The sequence below is a fragment of the Gekko japonicus genome, unplaced genomic scaffold (genome assembly GCF_001447785.1).
Source record: "Gekko japonicus isolate JY-2015 unplaced genomic scaffold, Gekko_japonicus_V1.1 scaffold1591, whole genome shotgun sequence".
In the NCBI taxonomy this organism is placed as follows: domain Eukaryota; kingdom Metazoa; phylum Chordata; class Lepidosauria; order Squamata; family Gekkonidae; genus Gekko; species Gekko japonicus.
The window spans coordinates 273,747-291,034 of record NW_015163651.1 but is presented as its reverse complement, the minus strand read 5'-3'; the positions used below and the strand labels follow the sequence as shown (position 1 = coordinate 291,034).

The 17,288-nt window shown below is 45.4% G+C and overlaps 1 protein-coding gene across 1 annotated transcript in view; it reads right to left on the bottom strand.

Annotated features, from left to right (window-relative positions):
* DENND3 (DENN/MADD domain containing 3) overlaps positions 1-17,288 on the bottom strand; it is a 67,850-nt gene that overhangs the window by 11,113 nt on the left and 39,449 nt on the right. Inside the window, exons 13-18 of the mRNA XM_015407679.1 lie at positions 12,708-13,229; positions 9,704-9,966; positions 7,931-8,101; positions 4,379-4,508; positions 2,156-2,263; positions 166-302 (exon numbers count right to left, since the gene is read on the bottom strand). Coding sequence (XP_015263165.1) covers positions 166-302; positions 2,156-2,263; positions 4,379-4,508; positions 7,931-8,101; positions 9,704-9,966; positions 12,708-13,229 — 1,331 coding nt within the window. The remainder of the gene's footprint in view (positions 1-165; positions 303-2,155; positions 2,264-4,378; positions 4,509-7,930; positions 8,102-9,703; positions 9,967-12,707; positions 13,230-17,288) is intronic.

The window sequence follows — 17,288 nt, the reverse complement described above, 5'->3', positions numbered from 1 at the left end:
ATATATATATATATATATATTTATTTGTACTATATAACTCTAGGAGACTTTGTTGGGAAGAGCCATACAAATGCATTCTGTAGCCACCACTACCACCACCACCACGATATTTTCTATATTTATAAACAGAGCTGCGGCAGTACCTCCCCAGTACACATCACTCACCAATTTAGAGCTTCCCACTTTAAAACAGTGTTGTTTGGACCACGTGGATGCGTCAAAGACGGCCACCTTCCCCTCATCTAGAGCACACCACAGCTTGGGATGGGCGTCGCCGTGCTTCTCCACTGGATCGAGCTGCCCTGCGCGTCAGAGGGAGACAGAAAGGAAGCCTGGAACCAGAACGGCAATGTACTACCTGAGAACTGTGTAGAGTGCATGGCCCCAGCTGGCCAGTTAAACGAGACTGATGCTGGAGAACACCATGCAGGACACTACGGCAGCATCTCTGGAGCCTCGCTGCCTCCCTCGACGGCTGCTTCTTGAATAGACGATGTTCTGCTCAGGACCTTTTTGCATGTAGGACAAAGCTCAACACAGCCTAACAGCATCTTGACACTTAGGGCAATGCCTCCTAACTATACTGGCAGTTATCATTTATTAGTTGCTGCAGATTTCCCGGGTTGTGTGGCCGTGGTCTCGACATTGTAGAACCTGACGTTTCGCCAGTAACTGTGACTGGCATCCTCAGAGGTATAACACAGAAAGATGGAGGACTCTCTGTGCCAAGGTGAGAAGAGAAATGGTGGGCAGGTAATTTATATCTACTCAGGAAGGTGGGGTAGGGCTGAGCCATTATCTTGTAGGAGTTCCCCAGTCTGTGAACATGCTAATGGAGGAACCTTCCTGAGGAGGTTATTTTGTATAGGGATTGTTTCCTGAGGAGGTTTCCTGTTTCCTGAGGAGGTTCTTTTGTATGTGGATTGGCTGTTGAAATTCTAATCTTATCTGTAGTGCTGTTGTCAGATGTAGAGCCTTTTATCATTTAACCTGTACAAAAAGGAGTCCCCAACACGGTGCTCACGATGCTTTGGCAGCAGCTGCCACTGCCACACAAGGATCTTCACGGAATCATAGAACCATGGAGTTGGAAGGGACCTTCGGGGTCATCTAGTCCAACCCCCTGCACAAGGTAGGAAATTCACAAATAACTCCTCCACCAATACCCCCAGTGACCCCATTCCATGCCCAGAAGAGGGGGGGAAACCCTCCAGGATCCCCGGCCATACCAGCCTGGAGAAAACTTGCTGCCTGACCCCAAAGTGTCAATCAGCATTTCCATGGGCGTGGAAGAAAGGGCCACGAGAACTAAGCCCTGAGGCAACCCTCCCTGCCCTCCCTTCTCGTGATCTGCCTACATCCACACAATCAGCACGACTGTCAGGTGGCCCTCTAGCCTCTGCTTGAAAACCTCCAAAGGAGGAGAGCCCACCACCTCCCGAGGAAGCCTGTTCCACTGAGGAACCACTCTAACTGTCAGGAAGTTCTTCCTTATGTTTAGCCGGAATACTGGGGAAATGACTGAAGCTAAGCTGCGGTGGCCATTTTGTGGTTGCACCCACCACGCTGTATCGGAACTCCAAAGGTGCCCACGGGCTCAAAAGGACTGAGGACTTCTACCGTACAACAGATGGAATTAAGTTACAGCCTGGGAGATGGGAGACCCCCAAAATCAAGTCTTAGCCTTCAGGTTTACTGGCTCGCTTTGGGCCAGGTCCTTCTCTTTCTGGTCCTTTCCGCACTTGCATCTCATCCCTGGTTTTATCAGAGTTCAACTCGCAACACAATACCTTGCATTTATCCCTGGTTATAACAGCATTCGTTTATCCCGGCACAAGTGTGGGGCGAAACTGGGGTGACCTCAACGCAATGTGGAAAGAAAAAAATACCCTGAGATAATTAACAGGGGTGAACGTGTGTGTAGTGCAGAATGTGAGTTCGGGGACAGGGTTGAACCAGGCTTTACGGTCTAGTGCGGAAAGGACCTCTGTCCACCTACCTTACATGGCCAATGAGGATAAGACAGATCAAGCGACAAGACTCCATTCCGACCCACCCAGGAGGCAAAGGCATCCAAGAACAGTGGCCTCCACCTCTGAACCTCCTTCTCCCCTTCCCTCGGCGCCACAGCCCCCCCCCCCCGCGAGTCCCTTACCGGGTGTATAAAGCAAGAATTCCACTGCCTGCGGGAAAGTTTCGCCAGCGGATGGATTGATCTTGTGCTTCAGTGTTTCGGCTGTCGTTTTGGGGACCATCATGGGCACTGCGTAACAGCAAATATATACATTTTAGCTTACTGTAAAAGATAAGAGGGATTGGATCTTGCTGCAAAGCTTGAAGGAAGAGTTGCCAGAGTCAATCTTTTCCTACCTTCCCCCATTATCTAGCACAGCAGCCCCCCACGTGGTGCCCACCGGTGTCACAGCACCTGCACCCACTTTTCCTGGGGCCCGCCAAGGGTCTTTAGAAAGCGGGCAGGGCAAGGTGGGGCTTGTGCCTAGCGTGGTTTCCGATGGGCTGTGCATCCTGTGAGACAGAGCTTCTATTTTAAATGTCGAAGGGTTACTGTAATAGTCATGCAGAACCTTGTTCCCTGAAATTTTGTGGTTGGCTCTGCTTCTTGCATCCACTATCATGTGTTCCAAAAGTACCCATGGGGTCAAAAACATGAGGACCCCCTGATCTACTAGAAGAAGGGGGGGGGATTTGGCCCAATTGCCCCTCTTCACTGCAGTATCCCGTATTTATAAGATTATGCACGGGATAGAGCAGGTTGAGAAAGAAGTCCTTTTCTCCCTTTCTCACAGTACAAGAACTCGTGGGCACTCCATGAAATTGCTGAGCAGTCGGGTTAGAACAGATTAAAGGAAGTTCTTCTTCACCCAAAGAGTGGTTAACACATGGGATTCACTGCCACAGGAGGTGGCGGCATCTACAAGCATGGACAGCCTCAAGAGGGAGTTAGATAAGCATACGGAGCAGAGGTGCATCAGTGGCTATTAGCCACAAGGTATAGATAGGGACTCTCAGGCTAGGTCAAGGGATGCTCTGTATTCTAGGTGCTTGGGGGGGGGCAACAGTGGGAGGGCTCCTAGTGTCCTGGCCCCATGGATGGACCTCCTGATGGCCCCTGGTATTTTTGGCCACTGTGTGACACAGAGTGTTGGACTGGAGGGGCCACTGGCCTGATCCAACATTGGCTTCTCTTATGTTCTTAGGTTTCTTACTGGGAGTTGTTTGGACTCCGAGGTTCCCTGATTTTCCGCACAAGCAGAAGGTGACTGGGAGAAAGCGGGGAAAGAGCCCCGGCACCAGTTACTTCTGCAAGCTTTGCTACTGGACCCAACTGTGTGACCCTGTGGCGCACGGACCGATGGCCAGCACAGGAAAAGAACGCACACACAACTCTGAGCATGGAAGGAGGCCAGGTCAGCCACAGCAAGGCATCCTGTTCCCTCCATCAAATGGCCCAAGGCCTGGCTGGGATCTGCTATAGTAACAAGCTCTTTTGAGAAATATAAAAGAGAATGAAAAGACTCCTAATTGCTTACGCTTTGATTACATGGGACAGAGCCAGAACTGCCTACGGGGTGCTTTGCTTATTGTCTGGGAATGGAGATTTACCACTTGAAAATTCACTTGCCTCTTTTCCATGCTGCGTGCTTCTAAGGAAGATACACTGCCTGTCTTTTTGATGGACTTGTGATGGACTTTATGCACAGGTGCATTTAGCACATGTTAATTGTGTTAACTATTACTCATGTGTGTTTCCTTGAGAATCTTTTAAATATGGATTTAGAACATGTGAGTCTAACTCCAACCCAATAATAATTTTTCTCGTTTTCCAATACTGCCTTCAGGCTTTTTCATTGGCTGGCGTGCCCCGTCTATTACGAATCATACGGTGTGGTGCTTTTTAGTATTTTTTTTCTTTCTGTTTCTATATCCTGTGTTCCCTTATTGGTGTTGTCAACCACACCGTCTGCGTCAGTATTCCTGGGCTTCCCCGCCTACGGAGGCGCAAGATGACAGCTGAAACTTCCCATCAGAATTGGAGGGGAGTCGCCCTGACCTGGATAGCCCAGGCAAGCCCGATCTCGTCAGATCTTGGAAGCTAAGCAGGACTGACTCTGGCAAGTGCTTGGATGGGAGACCTCCTTGGAATACCAGCAGTTGGGAGGACAGGGGCAGGCTTTATTCAGCCACCTCTCTGAATATCCTCCAGGCCCCCAGTAAGGGTCAGTCATCAGAAGTCGCCATGACTTCCAGGTGCACCCACACTCACATATGAAAAACACATAAAATACAAAAAAGGGGGGGGGGTTACATACAAAGCCAATTACTCCACCAGCAGCCTAGAAACCATAACCCGACTCACCTTCGTTCTTCATCCTGTCAAAATAAGACAGTTTGGAAGCAGCATATATAATCTTGGAAGACTGTAAGGCACCTACTACGGCATCCATCAGAAGAACATTGGTAAGGGCTTGCTGAATGTATTGAGGATCCTACAGGGGCAGGGAGGGGAGTGAAGAAAGAAGAGATTGGATTTACACTCTGCCCTTCACTCGGAGTCTCAGAGCGGCTTACAATCCCCTTCCCTTCCTCTCCCCACAACAGACACCCTGTGAGGTAGAAGAAGAGATTGGATTTATACCCCGCCCTTCACTACCCGAAGGTGTCTCAGAGCGACTTACAAACTCCTTTTCCCTTCCCCTCCCCTCAACAGACACCCTGTGAGGTTGGTGGGGCTGAGAGAGCTCTGACAGAAACTGCTCTTTTTTCAAGAACAGCTGTGCCAGAACTAAGCCTTGCCCAAGGTCATCCAGCCAGGTGCAAGTGGAGGAGTGGGGAATCAAACCCGGTTCTCCCAGATTAGAGTCCACGCACTTAACCACTACACCAAACTGGTAGGTCGGGCTGAGAGAGCTCTAAGAGAACTACTCTTGAGAACAGCTCTGAGAGAACTTGTGACTGACCCAAGGTCATCCAGCTGGCTGCATGTGGAGGCCATGATTTCAATTTGCGCTTTACTTTCTGTTCTTATAAGAAGTTCCATCTTACGTACTTCCCAACAAGATGCTAACAGATCCATTAACGCAGTTTGCTACTAAAAGTGAAACCCCGAAGATTTTACTTTTTATTTATATCCCGCCTTTCACCCCAATGGGGACACAAAGCGGCTTACACCATTCCTTTCTCCTCTATTTTATCCTCACAACAACCCCGTCAGGTAGGCTAGGCTGAGAGTGTGTGACTGGCCCTAGGACACCCAGCAAGCTTCCATGGCATGTGGGGATTCAAACCTGGATTTCCCAGACCCTAGTCTGGCACTTTAACCACTACACCACGCTGCCTATCACATTTTATACCACATGCAATTTCCAGTTTGATTTCTGCTGCGAATTTGGAAAGACAATGCTAGATTGCAATTTTTTTATCTTCTCCCCCACCCAATGCATGTAAGAGAACTCAATTTGGATGAAACTGGACCACTGGTTACAGTCTATCGACACTCGAGAAAACAGTAAATATAAAGAGGACACGAAATCTGTGCTGAACTGGCAAGTCCATGATCAATCACCTTAGAAGAAAGGAGCATGCCGAGGGTTTTGCAGGTTATATTTGAATGACAGCCCTCCCTGTTTGAGAGCTGCAGCAACAACCAAAAGATCCATAAAGCATGAAGCTGTCACCTCCAGTCACCGCAAATATTTCTGTCTGAACACACATTTCTAACACTGCTTTTTAACAGATCCTGGGCAGATACCGAAGTGCCAACCTGGTGACCTCTTTTTCTTTGAGAGATACGGAAAGAACACTGCCGTCTGAGCAGAGTGTCAGTCTTCTATTACGTCCGGTTGGATGACTGTGGCCTATTGTGTGCTGCAATAATGATCGATGCCTCAGTAAGTGAGGCGTTCATCCATCTTCTCTTGCAAATGTTGGGATGTGCAAAGGCACGAGATGCAAACAAAGCAAGAAGTGGAACGAAGCTGCATACAGATGTATATTTCTGTGGCAGCAAGCCAGCTGAGGAAGCATGCTCACTGAAAGAAGCACAGCGTTTGACCAAGGAACAGGCTTCCTGTTTAGAGCAGAAACCAGATATGCTCGGCACCGATGGGCTGGCCTGTCATTCACACCACTGCTTCACAAAAGCAGCTCCCCCCTCCTTTACCAGAACAGATTTCAAAGTTTAAATGAAGGTGTAAAACAGCTGTATTTATTTATTTAAAACATTTACTAGCTGCTTTTTTTTTTACCTTATAGGACCTCAGAGCGGCTTACAAGGTAAATAACAATAAAATAGATAAAAGCTGCTAGTTAAAATCACAAATTTAAAACTGCCGCTAGGCAGAAGAACTAGAAGAAGATAAGAGATTTATACCCTGCCCTTCACTACCCAAAGGGGTCTCAGAGCGGCTTACAAACTCCTTCCCCTTCCCACAACAGAGACACCCTGTGAGGGAGGTGGGGCTGAGAGAGCTCTCCTGTGAACTGCCCTTGAGAGAACAGCTCTGAAAGAACTTACGACTGACCCAAGGTCACACCAGCAGGTGCAAGTGGAGGAGTGGGGAATCAAACTCGGTTCTCCCAGATTAGAGTTCGCTGTTCGTAACCACTACACCAAATTGGCTCTCAATCAAATGTCGTCAGCTGCCTCCTGAAGACTGAAAGTGAGGGGGCCAGGTGTGCCTCACTGGGCAGGCGGTTCCATAACCAAGGGGCTGCCACTGTTAAGGCCCTCTCTTGTCCACCAATCACACAAGCTTCTTTGATTGATGGAACAGTTCGGAGGGCCTCTCCCTCTGATCTTAGCTCCCGGGCAGGAACGTATGGGAATCCTAGAATCACAGAGTTGGAAGGGGCCATAAAGGCCATCTAGTCCAACCCCCTGCTCAAGGCAGGATTAGCTTAGAGCATCCCTGACAAGGGTTTGTCCAGCCGCTGCTTAAAGACTAAATACAACGGGACCACGGAGATACTAAGTACAATGACAAAAACAAAATACATCGTGGAGAGAACGGATCACTCAAGGTCAAATACCACTAAAGTGTTACTTTAAAGGCATATGTCTCAAACATAATAAATGAGAAAATCATGCGTGGATATTAAACTGTAAATCTTTTAGTATGATCCCCATATACCTATTGCTTATTAAAGCACAAAGGCTATGAAACGAACGCACAAGTACACACAAAGCTTCCTAAAGTAAATGGGCGGTATACAGTCCTTGAAAACACTGTAATCTTCTTTGCCGTTTCTTAGTTTCCAAACTTTCAGGTCTGCAGGGAGGCTGAGAAAACAGGCTGACGTCTCTTGTCGGCCGAGAGAGTTTCGATTCTACTTCTTCTTCAGAGCCAATATATTCTTATGGAACCACACAGTTTACATATTTTGCATGCCTTATCATACTCCCACATGGGCTCGTTACACTCCTTACGGCAAATCCGTTCTCTCCACGGTGTATTTTGTTTTTGTCATGCTGCTTAAAGACTGGCAGTGAGGGGGAGAAGATGGTTATTCAGATACCCCAGTTCTGAGCCATGTAGGGCTTTAAAGGTCAAAACCAACACTTTGGATTCGGCTCAGGTCACCAGTGTAACTGCTGTAGGATGGGGGGTCACCTGATCCTGGTTAACTCACCACAACCACGAGTCTCAGGGCAGCATTCCGCTCTAACTGCAGCCTCTGGGCATTCTTAATTAAAACAGACCGTTAAGGAAAGCACTGATAAAAGGTGTGAGCCTACTTTAAGCATGGATGGGGAAAAGACACTGCAGGTATGTCATCTGGGGGAGGTGGAGCTCGCCCTGCAGTTGAACAGCCTAGGTCTCTTTGAAACGTATGCCAGGAGGCACCCCAACACTTCTTTTTTTAAAAAAACAAAAAGACATCCTTCAGCCGTCAGCATTAAGTGTCAAACCTTGTGGTCGTCTGCCATTTTCTTCCCAGCCCACATCTCCTTCACCATCAAGTGCCAAAGGTCACACTCGGACTTAAGATTTGCTTCGAATACTTCCTTTTTAGATATCGCTTTTATCTTGAGAGTAGGAATTCTGAGGAGAAGAAAGGCGACTGTAGTGCTCTTCACCTCCTGGAAGGGGAACAAAATACCCAGTAAAAACAAGAATTTCAGTTGGCAAGAGATGGAATAAATTCTACCACAATGTCTTCTCTTGGTCCGTCTCTCAACCACTGACCCATTCTCCAATCCCTTCTTGCGTCTTTTCAGGTCCCCTAGAGTGCAAATTTCTTGTACAGGCTCAGGCATAGGGATGTACAAAAAAACCCGGTATTTTTCAGGTTCAGGTATATTCAACCGAAAAAAATATTGGTATTTCCTGATATTCCCGAATCCCAATACTGGTATGGTATTCGGATTCGGTAAATATTCCGGATTCCTGAATTTTTCTGGCTCCATTATACCCTATGGGGACCATTACAGTCAATGGTCTCCATAAGGTATAATGGAGAATCGATCTGAGGGTATCTGGGGCTCTGGGGGGCTCAAACCCCCCAAAGTTTTAAAAAGATTGGACCAGGGGTCCAATTCTATGGGCCCCCAAAGAAGGTGCCCCTATCTTCCATTGTTTTCAATGGAGGGAGGAAAAGGCATCTAAAGGGATTGCAGTCTCTCTAAATGCCTTCACCAAGCTGCGACTCCATAAGTGAACTCCAAAGGCATTTAAAGGGCTCGCAGTCCCTTTAAATACCTTTTCCAAGTTCACCCAGAAGGTATTTAAAGGGACTGTGATTCCTTTAAACGCCCTTTAACTTCTACTATCTAGAATTCCTGATTATTTTCGGGATTTTTGAGGACCAGCTATCTGAAAAATTGCCAAGTCTATATTCGGCCGAAAGAATATCCAGAAAATACCGATAATGTATTTTTTTGATATTTTTTCGGCTCGGATTTAGCCAAAGGCATGCCCCTACTCAGCAATAAGCTGCATGCAACCCACTGGCAATCAGTCCATCCCCGTGCAATCAGATCTCATCCTTCATTTCAAAAGGGGTAGAGAAGAGCAGATAGGTGTAGCAAGTTGCCACTGCTGTCCTCAGTGCTGAACAAGTAGCCAAACCTGCTCTAGCAGTTGCTGTGATACAACCAACACCAGTACGCTCCATTTATCTTTGGGGGCCCTGCTTCTGTTGACCTCTACCCCTATCTGAGTCTATGCATGTGGCAACTCGAGAACAGGCTTTCTCAATTGTGACACCGAAACTTTGGAACCCTCCCCAGGGAGAATCATGTCTCCCTCTATTGGTGTCTTTCACTAGCACATGAAGACTTTTGTTTCATTTGTCACACCCCCAGTAATAGTATTGGCCCTCCTTCCTAGTTCTGGTGTTGGTTATGTGTTTTTATTGAATTATTTTATAATTTTAAGTGTGTTTTTAATTGTTCAACAGTTTTAATGTTTTTATGTTCACCGTCCTGGGAACCCTGACTGGGTGGAAAGGCAGCATAAAAATGTTTTAAATAAATAAATGAAGATTGCTTTGGTACAGCTGATGCCAGAGGATAAAGTATTTCACATTAAGTCCTACATAAGATTATAATGATACTGTCTCGTATCTAAATCAACTTCATACCATTTGTTTTCAGACCTTCCAAACCCCAAACCCATCATTGTATAATAAAGATTTAGGAAAAAACTGACTTATTTAGCTATTGTGTCTATGTCACATTCACCTCTATGTCTCTGAAAGTGGCGATGTCTTCGTAGCCCGGCCGACCTCCTTCGGTCAAAAGAAACAAGCGCTTCTGGGTCATGGCTATTTTCCCAACCCCTTTGTTAGTCTTAACTGAGGCTGACAACTTGTAGACGCATTCGTTTTTGTCTAAGCGTTCGATTACGGCGGGTGGTAGGTCTACATCTTGTGCCTCCGATTCCGTCTCCTTCCAGTAGTTGTAGAAGTCTTTAAAGGTTTCTGGGTCTATTTGTTTCTGGTGGCCTTAAAATTGAGGAAGTACATTTCTTGTTAGCAATTCTCAACCACCTCTGTGTTAAAAGCCTAGACAATGTGGAAGCAAGAACAGCTCTTACGGATCAGACCAAAATATCCCCTATCGTCAACAGGGACCACCCACGATTAAGACATTTCTGGATTATGCAGTGATGGAGAAATTAACAACCTATTTGAGAAACAGATCAGTTACGAAATTGGAGGAGAGATGGAGTGTGTATTATGCAAGCAGGAGACAAATTTAGAATGATGTTTTAAATAGTGTATATAAGTGCATTGCAGTGAAGAAACAGAATGAGAATTAGTTCTACATGTAAAATGTGGAATATAAATGTATCCCAATCAAAGTTATTTTTACTGTGTTCCATAGACAATGTTTTAATTCTTTTCCCGTGAAATATGTTCTATTATATGATAATTATTTTCCTTTCTATATTTTCATTGTATCTATTTGCCAAAAGTAATAGCAAATATGCAGTAACGGTGAAATTATGCAGTACTGATTATGCAGCATTGGTGAAACTAATAATATATTTGAGAACAGATAAGTTATGAAATCTGAAATGTAAAATGTTGATTATAAATGTATCCCAACATAAATAATTTTTATTGTACCTTACAGACAGTGTCCCAAAAAACCATTTAATTTAATGAAGGGAGTATTTGGGAGAAATATTTCTGATTATTTTGCTCATGATATATAACCACTTTTCTTTTTCTGTATTTTCTTTATATTATCTGTTTTCCAGAGAGAGAGAGAGAGAGAGAGAGAGAGAGAGAGACAGACAGACAGACAGACAGACAGACAGATGATGAAGACATTTCTATACTGCTTCTTCAAGGTGTTTTCCAAAAGACATCAAAATATACAATCTGCATTAAAAAACAACAACAATCACCTGAGGCTATCAAACAACAGCATAAAAATAATCAGGAATCAAATCATAGCAATATCAAAGCATATCAAAGCATACCTGTATTAATATATAGTACCACTCCAAGAGCAGAAGAAAAGAAGAAAGCGGAAAATAAAAGAAACTGGCACTAGATGGAAAGGTATAATTGGTGTTGGTTAACCCTAGCACACTCACAGGTCTCCTTGTCAAGAGCAGAACAGTCAACATGAATACCTGTTACCGTTCCTGCATAAGAGCGCCTACATGTCCCAAAGCACTTTGGTGAAAATAAAATGAGAGCCCCGCTAATATTTAACCCCAGAGATATTTTAATGTATGCCTGTCTAATTCTAAGGGCACAAAATATAAACTTTACCCATATGAATACAAGCACAGGAGCCACAGGGTGTAGCTTAGAGTGGATCTGAGAGACCCAGGTTCAAAGTCCTGTTTCAGCTAAGGAAGCTCATTGGGTGACCTTGGACAGTCACTCTCTCTCGCTCTCCGCCTAACCTTCCTCAAGGGGTGGTTGTGAGGATAAAATGGAAGAGAACCAGACCAATGTGAGCTGATTCATAACTAAGCTGATTCGGGCCCTTACCAGCGCTCCCTCTAAGCTATGGAGTCTTGTGAGCAAAAATTCTTCTTTGTGAGTTCCTGGCATCAAAGTTGTGAGCAAACAATTTGGCTACTGCAAAAGTATGCTCTGGAGCCATCCTTCCTGAGCTAAGACAAAAATCTGTGGGCTGGAGGCTAAAAAACTGTCAGCTTAGAAGGAACACTGCCCCCTACTGGGGAGAAAGGCAAGGTGTGAGCATCTAAATAAATAAAATAAACACAAATACAAGGAAAGCTGCTGCTGTTATAATGAACTCACACATAAGACAAAAGGGGAACGCACCAGAACTGAGTTCCGGAACCTCTTCGACAAAATTCTTTTAAAAATGTTTTATAAAGTTCTTGAGTTTTCAGTATACAGATTGAAAACTTCATTTCCCACTTGAAGGTTCCGGCACCGATTCCCTCCCCCCCAAAAAGCCCTGGTAATAACCAATAACTTTACAAATGATAACCATTAGGGATTGGCTCTCAGCAGCTCAGCTGTTAAGTTTAAATGGCTCCAAGCCATTTAAACCCGCCTTCTGCTCCCCTCCCGTTTTTACAGGAAGCAGAGAGCAGGGGTTTAAACTTTAAATGGCTCACAAACCGATACAAAGCAGTACAGTTCGTGAACCGGCCTATCGGTTTGTGGTTCGGTTTGTGGTTCAGCCACAAACCAAACTGCGAAAATGCAGTTCATGCCCGTCCCTAATAACCACCACCCACTTTATGTTATTCCTCATCCCATGGGGAAAATAGGAACAGGTGAATATATTATTTTATTTAAAATCTTAGATTGATAGACAGATGATGGACAGAAGACAGATGGACGGACAAATACCGGATGGACAGACAGATAGATAGGATGGACAGAGACCCATTTGCCACAAGGCACGCTCCTAGGTATGTAACTACTTGGTAAGCCAGACATCAATATGGGCCTCCTGTGCTGTATGTAAGATTTTACCCTACTTCTGTACCCTGGTGAGCTTGAGCACAACCCTGAATATGGATTAAACTAGGGATCTGAACTTGGGCCTGAGAGATCCAAGCCTAATGTTCTCTGCTAGACTATAATAGCTTGCTAACAATAAACTTGCTGCCAGCTTCTTGGCAGTCATAAACCGTATGGCAAATAGCCATGAGGACGCAAACGAAAAAGCAGCCTTCTTCAGGACAAACATTTGTTCAAGGAAAAATGTAAAGAGACAAAGCCCATATGTTTTTACCTACCTACAGTTAATGCGTCAAACAGCCGGTGTATAGTGTCGATATCTCTGACGATCCCAGATTCTTGAATGCGTTTCACAAAGTTGTCCAGCTGCATGTGAGTTTTTGGCAACTCAAAGTTTTTCACGTGATCATCCACTTTGGTGATTTCCCTTTGTTTGTCCAGCACCTGGCTTATCAGCCTCTTCAGCTCAGGCTTGTGATCTGCTTGGGAGCGGTCCGAAGGAGGTAGGGTTTCTACCACCTTCCTCACAAGGTCAGTCGGGAATATCCTGACGTCCGTCTTGTACAGATTCTGGAAATCCGAAAGGGCGTTCAGAAGCTTCCCTTGCATCAAACCAATAAGCCCCCGAAGGTAGAAATACCTGGCCAGCAATGCCGAATTCTCGGGGGGCAAAATATTAATAGCTCTGCTGAGATGGTTGACGAAATCTATGTAGTAGGAGTGAACACACTGGCCCACCAGAGGGAAGTGGATTTCTGGGATCTTGAAAGTGCTCACTGATTTAGAAATTAGTCTTGTGGCTGGAAAAAGAGGAACAACAAAAAGGCTTATTTATATATGCATAAAGCACCAAACGCCACTATGCTGTATCCCTAACACACTCTGGTCTCATCAGGCTGAGTGAGCTTTCCTTCCATTTCTGGAATTTGCCTTCCAGAAAGGGCCATCAGAAGAGGGGCTGAATGAACCATATAGGGCTTCACAGTGGGTTATACTGGCTTTCAAGGCCCGACGGCCAGTCCACAACATCCTTATCAGCCCAGGGCCTGAACTACAAAATACAGCCCCAAGTGGCAAAGCGAGAGAGGAGAAATGCCAAATGGAACTGATAAGAACATAAGAGAAGTCATGTTGGATCAGGCCAGTGGCCCATCCAGTCCAACACTCTGTATCACACAGTAGCGAAACGCAGGTGCCATCAGGAGGTCCACCAGCAGGGCCAGGACAGAAGCCCTTGCACTGTTGCCTCCCAAGCACCAAGAACACAGAGCATCTGTGTTCCATCTATCCCTTGTGGCTAACAGCCACTGATGGACCTCTGCTCCATATGTTTATGCTTGTAGCTGCCACCACTTCCTGAGGCAGTGAATTCCACGTGTTAATTACTGCTTGGGAGAAGTAGTACTCCCTTTTATCTGTTCTAAGCCTACTGCTCATTAATTTCCTTGAGTGCCTGTGAGTTCTTGTATTGTGAAAAAAGAAGAGTACTTCTTTCTCTACCTTCTCTAACCCATGCACAATTTTGTGAACCTCTAGCATGTCACCCCTCAGTCATCATTTCTCCACGCTAAAGAGCCCTAATCTCTTTAACTTTTCTTCATAGGGAAGCTGTTCCATCCCCTTAACCATTTTAGTTATTTTATTTTCTGCACCTTTTCCAATGCTATAGTATCTTTTTTGACGTGCGGTGACCAGAACTGTGCACCGTATTTCAAATGAGGCCACACCACAGATTTATACAGAGACAGTATCATACTGGCTGATTTGCTTTCAACTCCCTTCCTAATAATCCCCAGCACAGCATTTGCCCTTTTTATTGCAGTCACACAATGAGTCGACCTTTTTAGGGAGTTATCTACCACAACTCCAAGATCTCTCTCCTGGTCAGTTACTACCAGTCCGGACTCCATCAATGTATATTTATTGCTAGGATTTTTGGCTCCAAGGTTCATTACTTTGCGCTTGCCCACACTGAATCTTGTTTGCCATGTTGTCGTCCACTTGCCCAGCTTCAACAGATCCCTCTGGAGTGCCTCACAGTCCTCCCTGGTTCTCACCACCCTGAACAGCTTAGTGTCATCCACAAACTTAGCCACTTCACTGCTTTCTCCCAACTCCAAACAACTAATGAGCCAGTTGAAAAGCACCAGACCTAGTATCGCGCCCTACAGTACCCCACTACTTACCACCTTCCACTGTGAAAACCGCCAATTGATACTCACTCTCTGTTTCCTCTTCATTAACCAACTTTTATCCCACAAGAGGACTTGTCCTCTTATCCCATGACTGCTGAGTTTACTTAGGAGCCTTTGATGAGGAACTTTATCAAAAGCTTTCTGGAAGTCTAAGACAAACATCTACTGAGTCAAGCTTCTCCACCTGTTTGTTCACCCCCTCAAAGAACTCTAAAACTGATCTTGGAAAAACATTTTCTGAGTGGGCAGCAAGTTCCAGTGAGAAGCAAGACCACTCGTGGAAAAACAAAGTATAGGCCTTTCTCTCCAAGAACAACAATTTACTGAAAACTTGTCAGCTGGCGAATGGAAGTCCAAATGGACTCCAGCCCATACACAAGATCAGTTGGAGGCCCTGTTATCTGTGACAGCTCATAGGGAAAGCAGTAAGATCGCAGCTTCACAATACATGCTCAGGATTTATTCTGGCATAAGCCTTTGTGATCCACTCCAACAAAGGGAGCTCTGGTTCACAAAAACTTATGCAGAAACCTAAAGGTGTCACTGGACGACCATCTTTCGGGTATGTTGTAGGTATGTAGGGCTATCTTTTGGCTATGCTCCTGCAGAGTGCAGGGGGTTGGACTAGATGACCTTCCAACTCTAACATTCTATGATTCTATGACTCCTGTTTAATGTTGTTTAGACAGATATTGCTATCCCTCCGGGATGATCCTCATGATATAGGCTCCTTGTGGCATGCTTGCTTATAGGGGAAACAGTTTTACCTTTAAACACGCTTTGTGTACCTAAACTTGGTAGATTTCTGCTGCCACCAGGAATTAAAAATTCCAGATCTCTCTCTCTGCTGGTAGAATGACCTAGGGGCTGGGCACTTCAGAGGGCTATGTGGCCCGGAGGAAGAACTGTACTGATTGCTGGGATAAGCTTAAATAAAAATTGATTTTTTAAAATAAAGAACAAAATAGGTTTTTGATTATTTTGGTTACTGAAAAAAGGAACTTGTAAATATAACTGGCAAAACTTGGTGTTACAAACAGTCACTCAGACTTCTCTCTGACAGGCATAGACTCTCAGTATAATCCTTCTCTCTCTCTCTCTCTCTCATATCACAGAATCTCCTTCTCTTATACACCCAGAACAGAATCAGCTCTTATAGTCACTCAGACTAAACTGTTTGCCTTATTCACACAGAATAGAAGCAAAATTCCATAGCCACACAGACCATGCTGTCTCTTCAAACTTCACACACAGAACTCTTGTCATAAAAACATCTCTCCTCTCACACTCTCAGTCATCAGCCAGTCACAGCCCACTCATCTCCCCCTATCGCTCTCCTTACATTGCTGCAGTCAAACTCAACATTAAAGACACACACACAACCAAAACATGGAATCATTACACTCCTGTTTTACGGTTTTGGCCTTTCCAGAGAACCCTCCCTCCGTATTCGCAAGTGTGGCCCTGGTGTCACTGCTATTCTGCCATCTCACCCCCCCAAAAAAATGAATAAAAACTATGTGCAAACAAAAACTATGGATGGGAAAGTAATTCCAAAGAAGCAGCCATGTCAATCTGTTGCAAGAAATAAAAACAGAAGTCCACTGGCACTTTGGAGACGAATAATATTCATTCCAGCATAAGCCTTTGTCAGCCGGGGCTCACTTCAACAAATGCAAGGCGTGTGGATCTTTGGCGGTTAGTTATACTCAGGGTTATATGCAATAAGGTTATAAGGCAGGGGTGTCAAACATAAAGCCCAGGGGCCGGAACCAGTCCATCCATGGCTCTTATGCGGCCCACGAGCAACTAGTGCAAGGGAGGGGACAGCCTTGTCTGCAGCAGTCAAGCAGCGCGGGAGCATCTGCCCAGTGCTGCACCACTGGCTCTTCAGTTCGCCCGTGTGGGTTTTCCTTTGCACCCCCCTCCCAGCCCAAGGGGCCTTGTAGTGAGGATACAACAGCTCAGAGCTTACCAGCTGCTGTCCTTTATACAGTTTCTATCTCCAGTTCGTTGGCATTACGTTTATGGGACACACGGCCTGACCCGACAAAGCGACAGTTATGTCAGATCCGGCCCTCGTAACAAATGAGTTTGACACCCCGGTCATAAGGTATGGGGAGCTATTACAAGGAGAGGCCAGTCTGGAACAGAGACCAATCAAAAAGGAAACCAATCTACACCAAGCAGGTGAGGACCACTCCTAACTGTAGAAGACAAGGCAGAGCAAGATAAACATAAAATGATGGTGCAGCGTGAGATAAGATAATGGGAACTGAACATCAATAAAGGATGGTTCACGATGAGCTACAAACACCTACGATGAGTGAGGCAACTTAAGCTTTTCTTCAGGCATGGGGAAAGGGAAGCACTGAATCTCATGATGAATTCAAACTCAGCGCTTTCATGCTGGATTCTTCCTTTGGAGTTATTTTGTAGAAAAGTAACTTTTATATTAGAAACAGGACTGCCACAGGAGGAGCCACAGGAGGTGGTGGCGGCTACAAGCATGGATGGCTTCAAGAGGGAATTAGATAGGCATATGGAGCAGAGGTCCATCGGTGGCTATTAGCCACAAGGTATAGATAGGAACTCTCAGGCTGGGGCAAGTGATGCACTGTATTCTTGGTGCCTGGGGAGGGGTCAACAGTGGGAGGGCTCCTA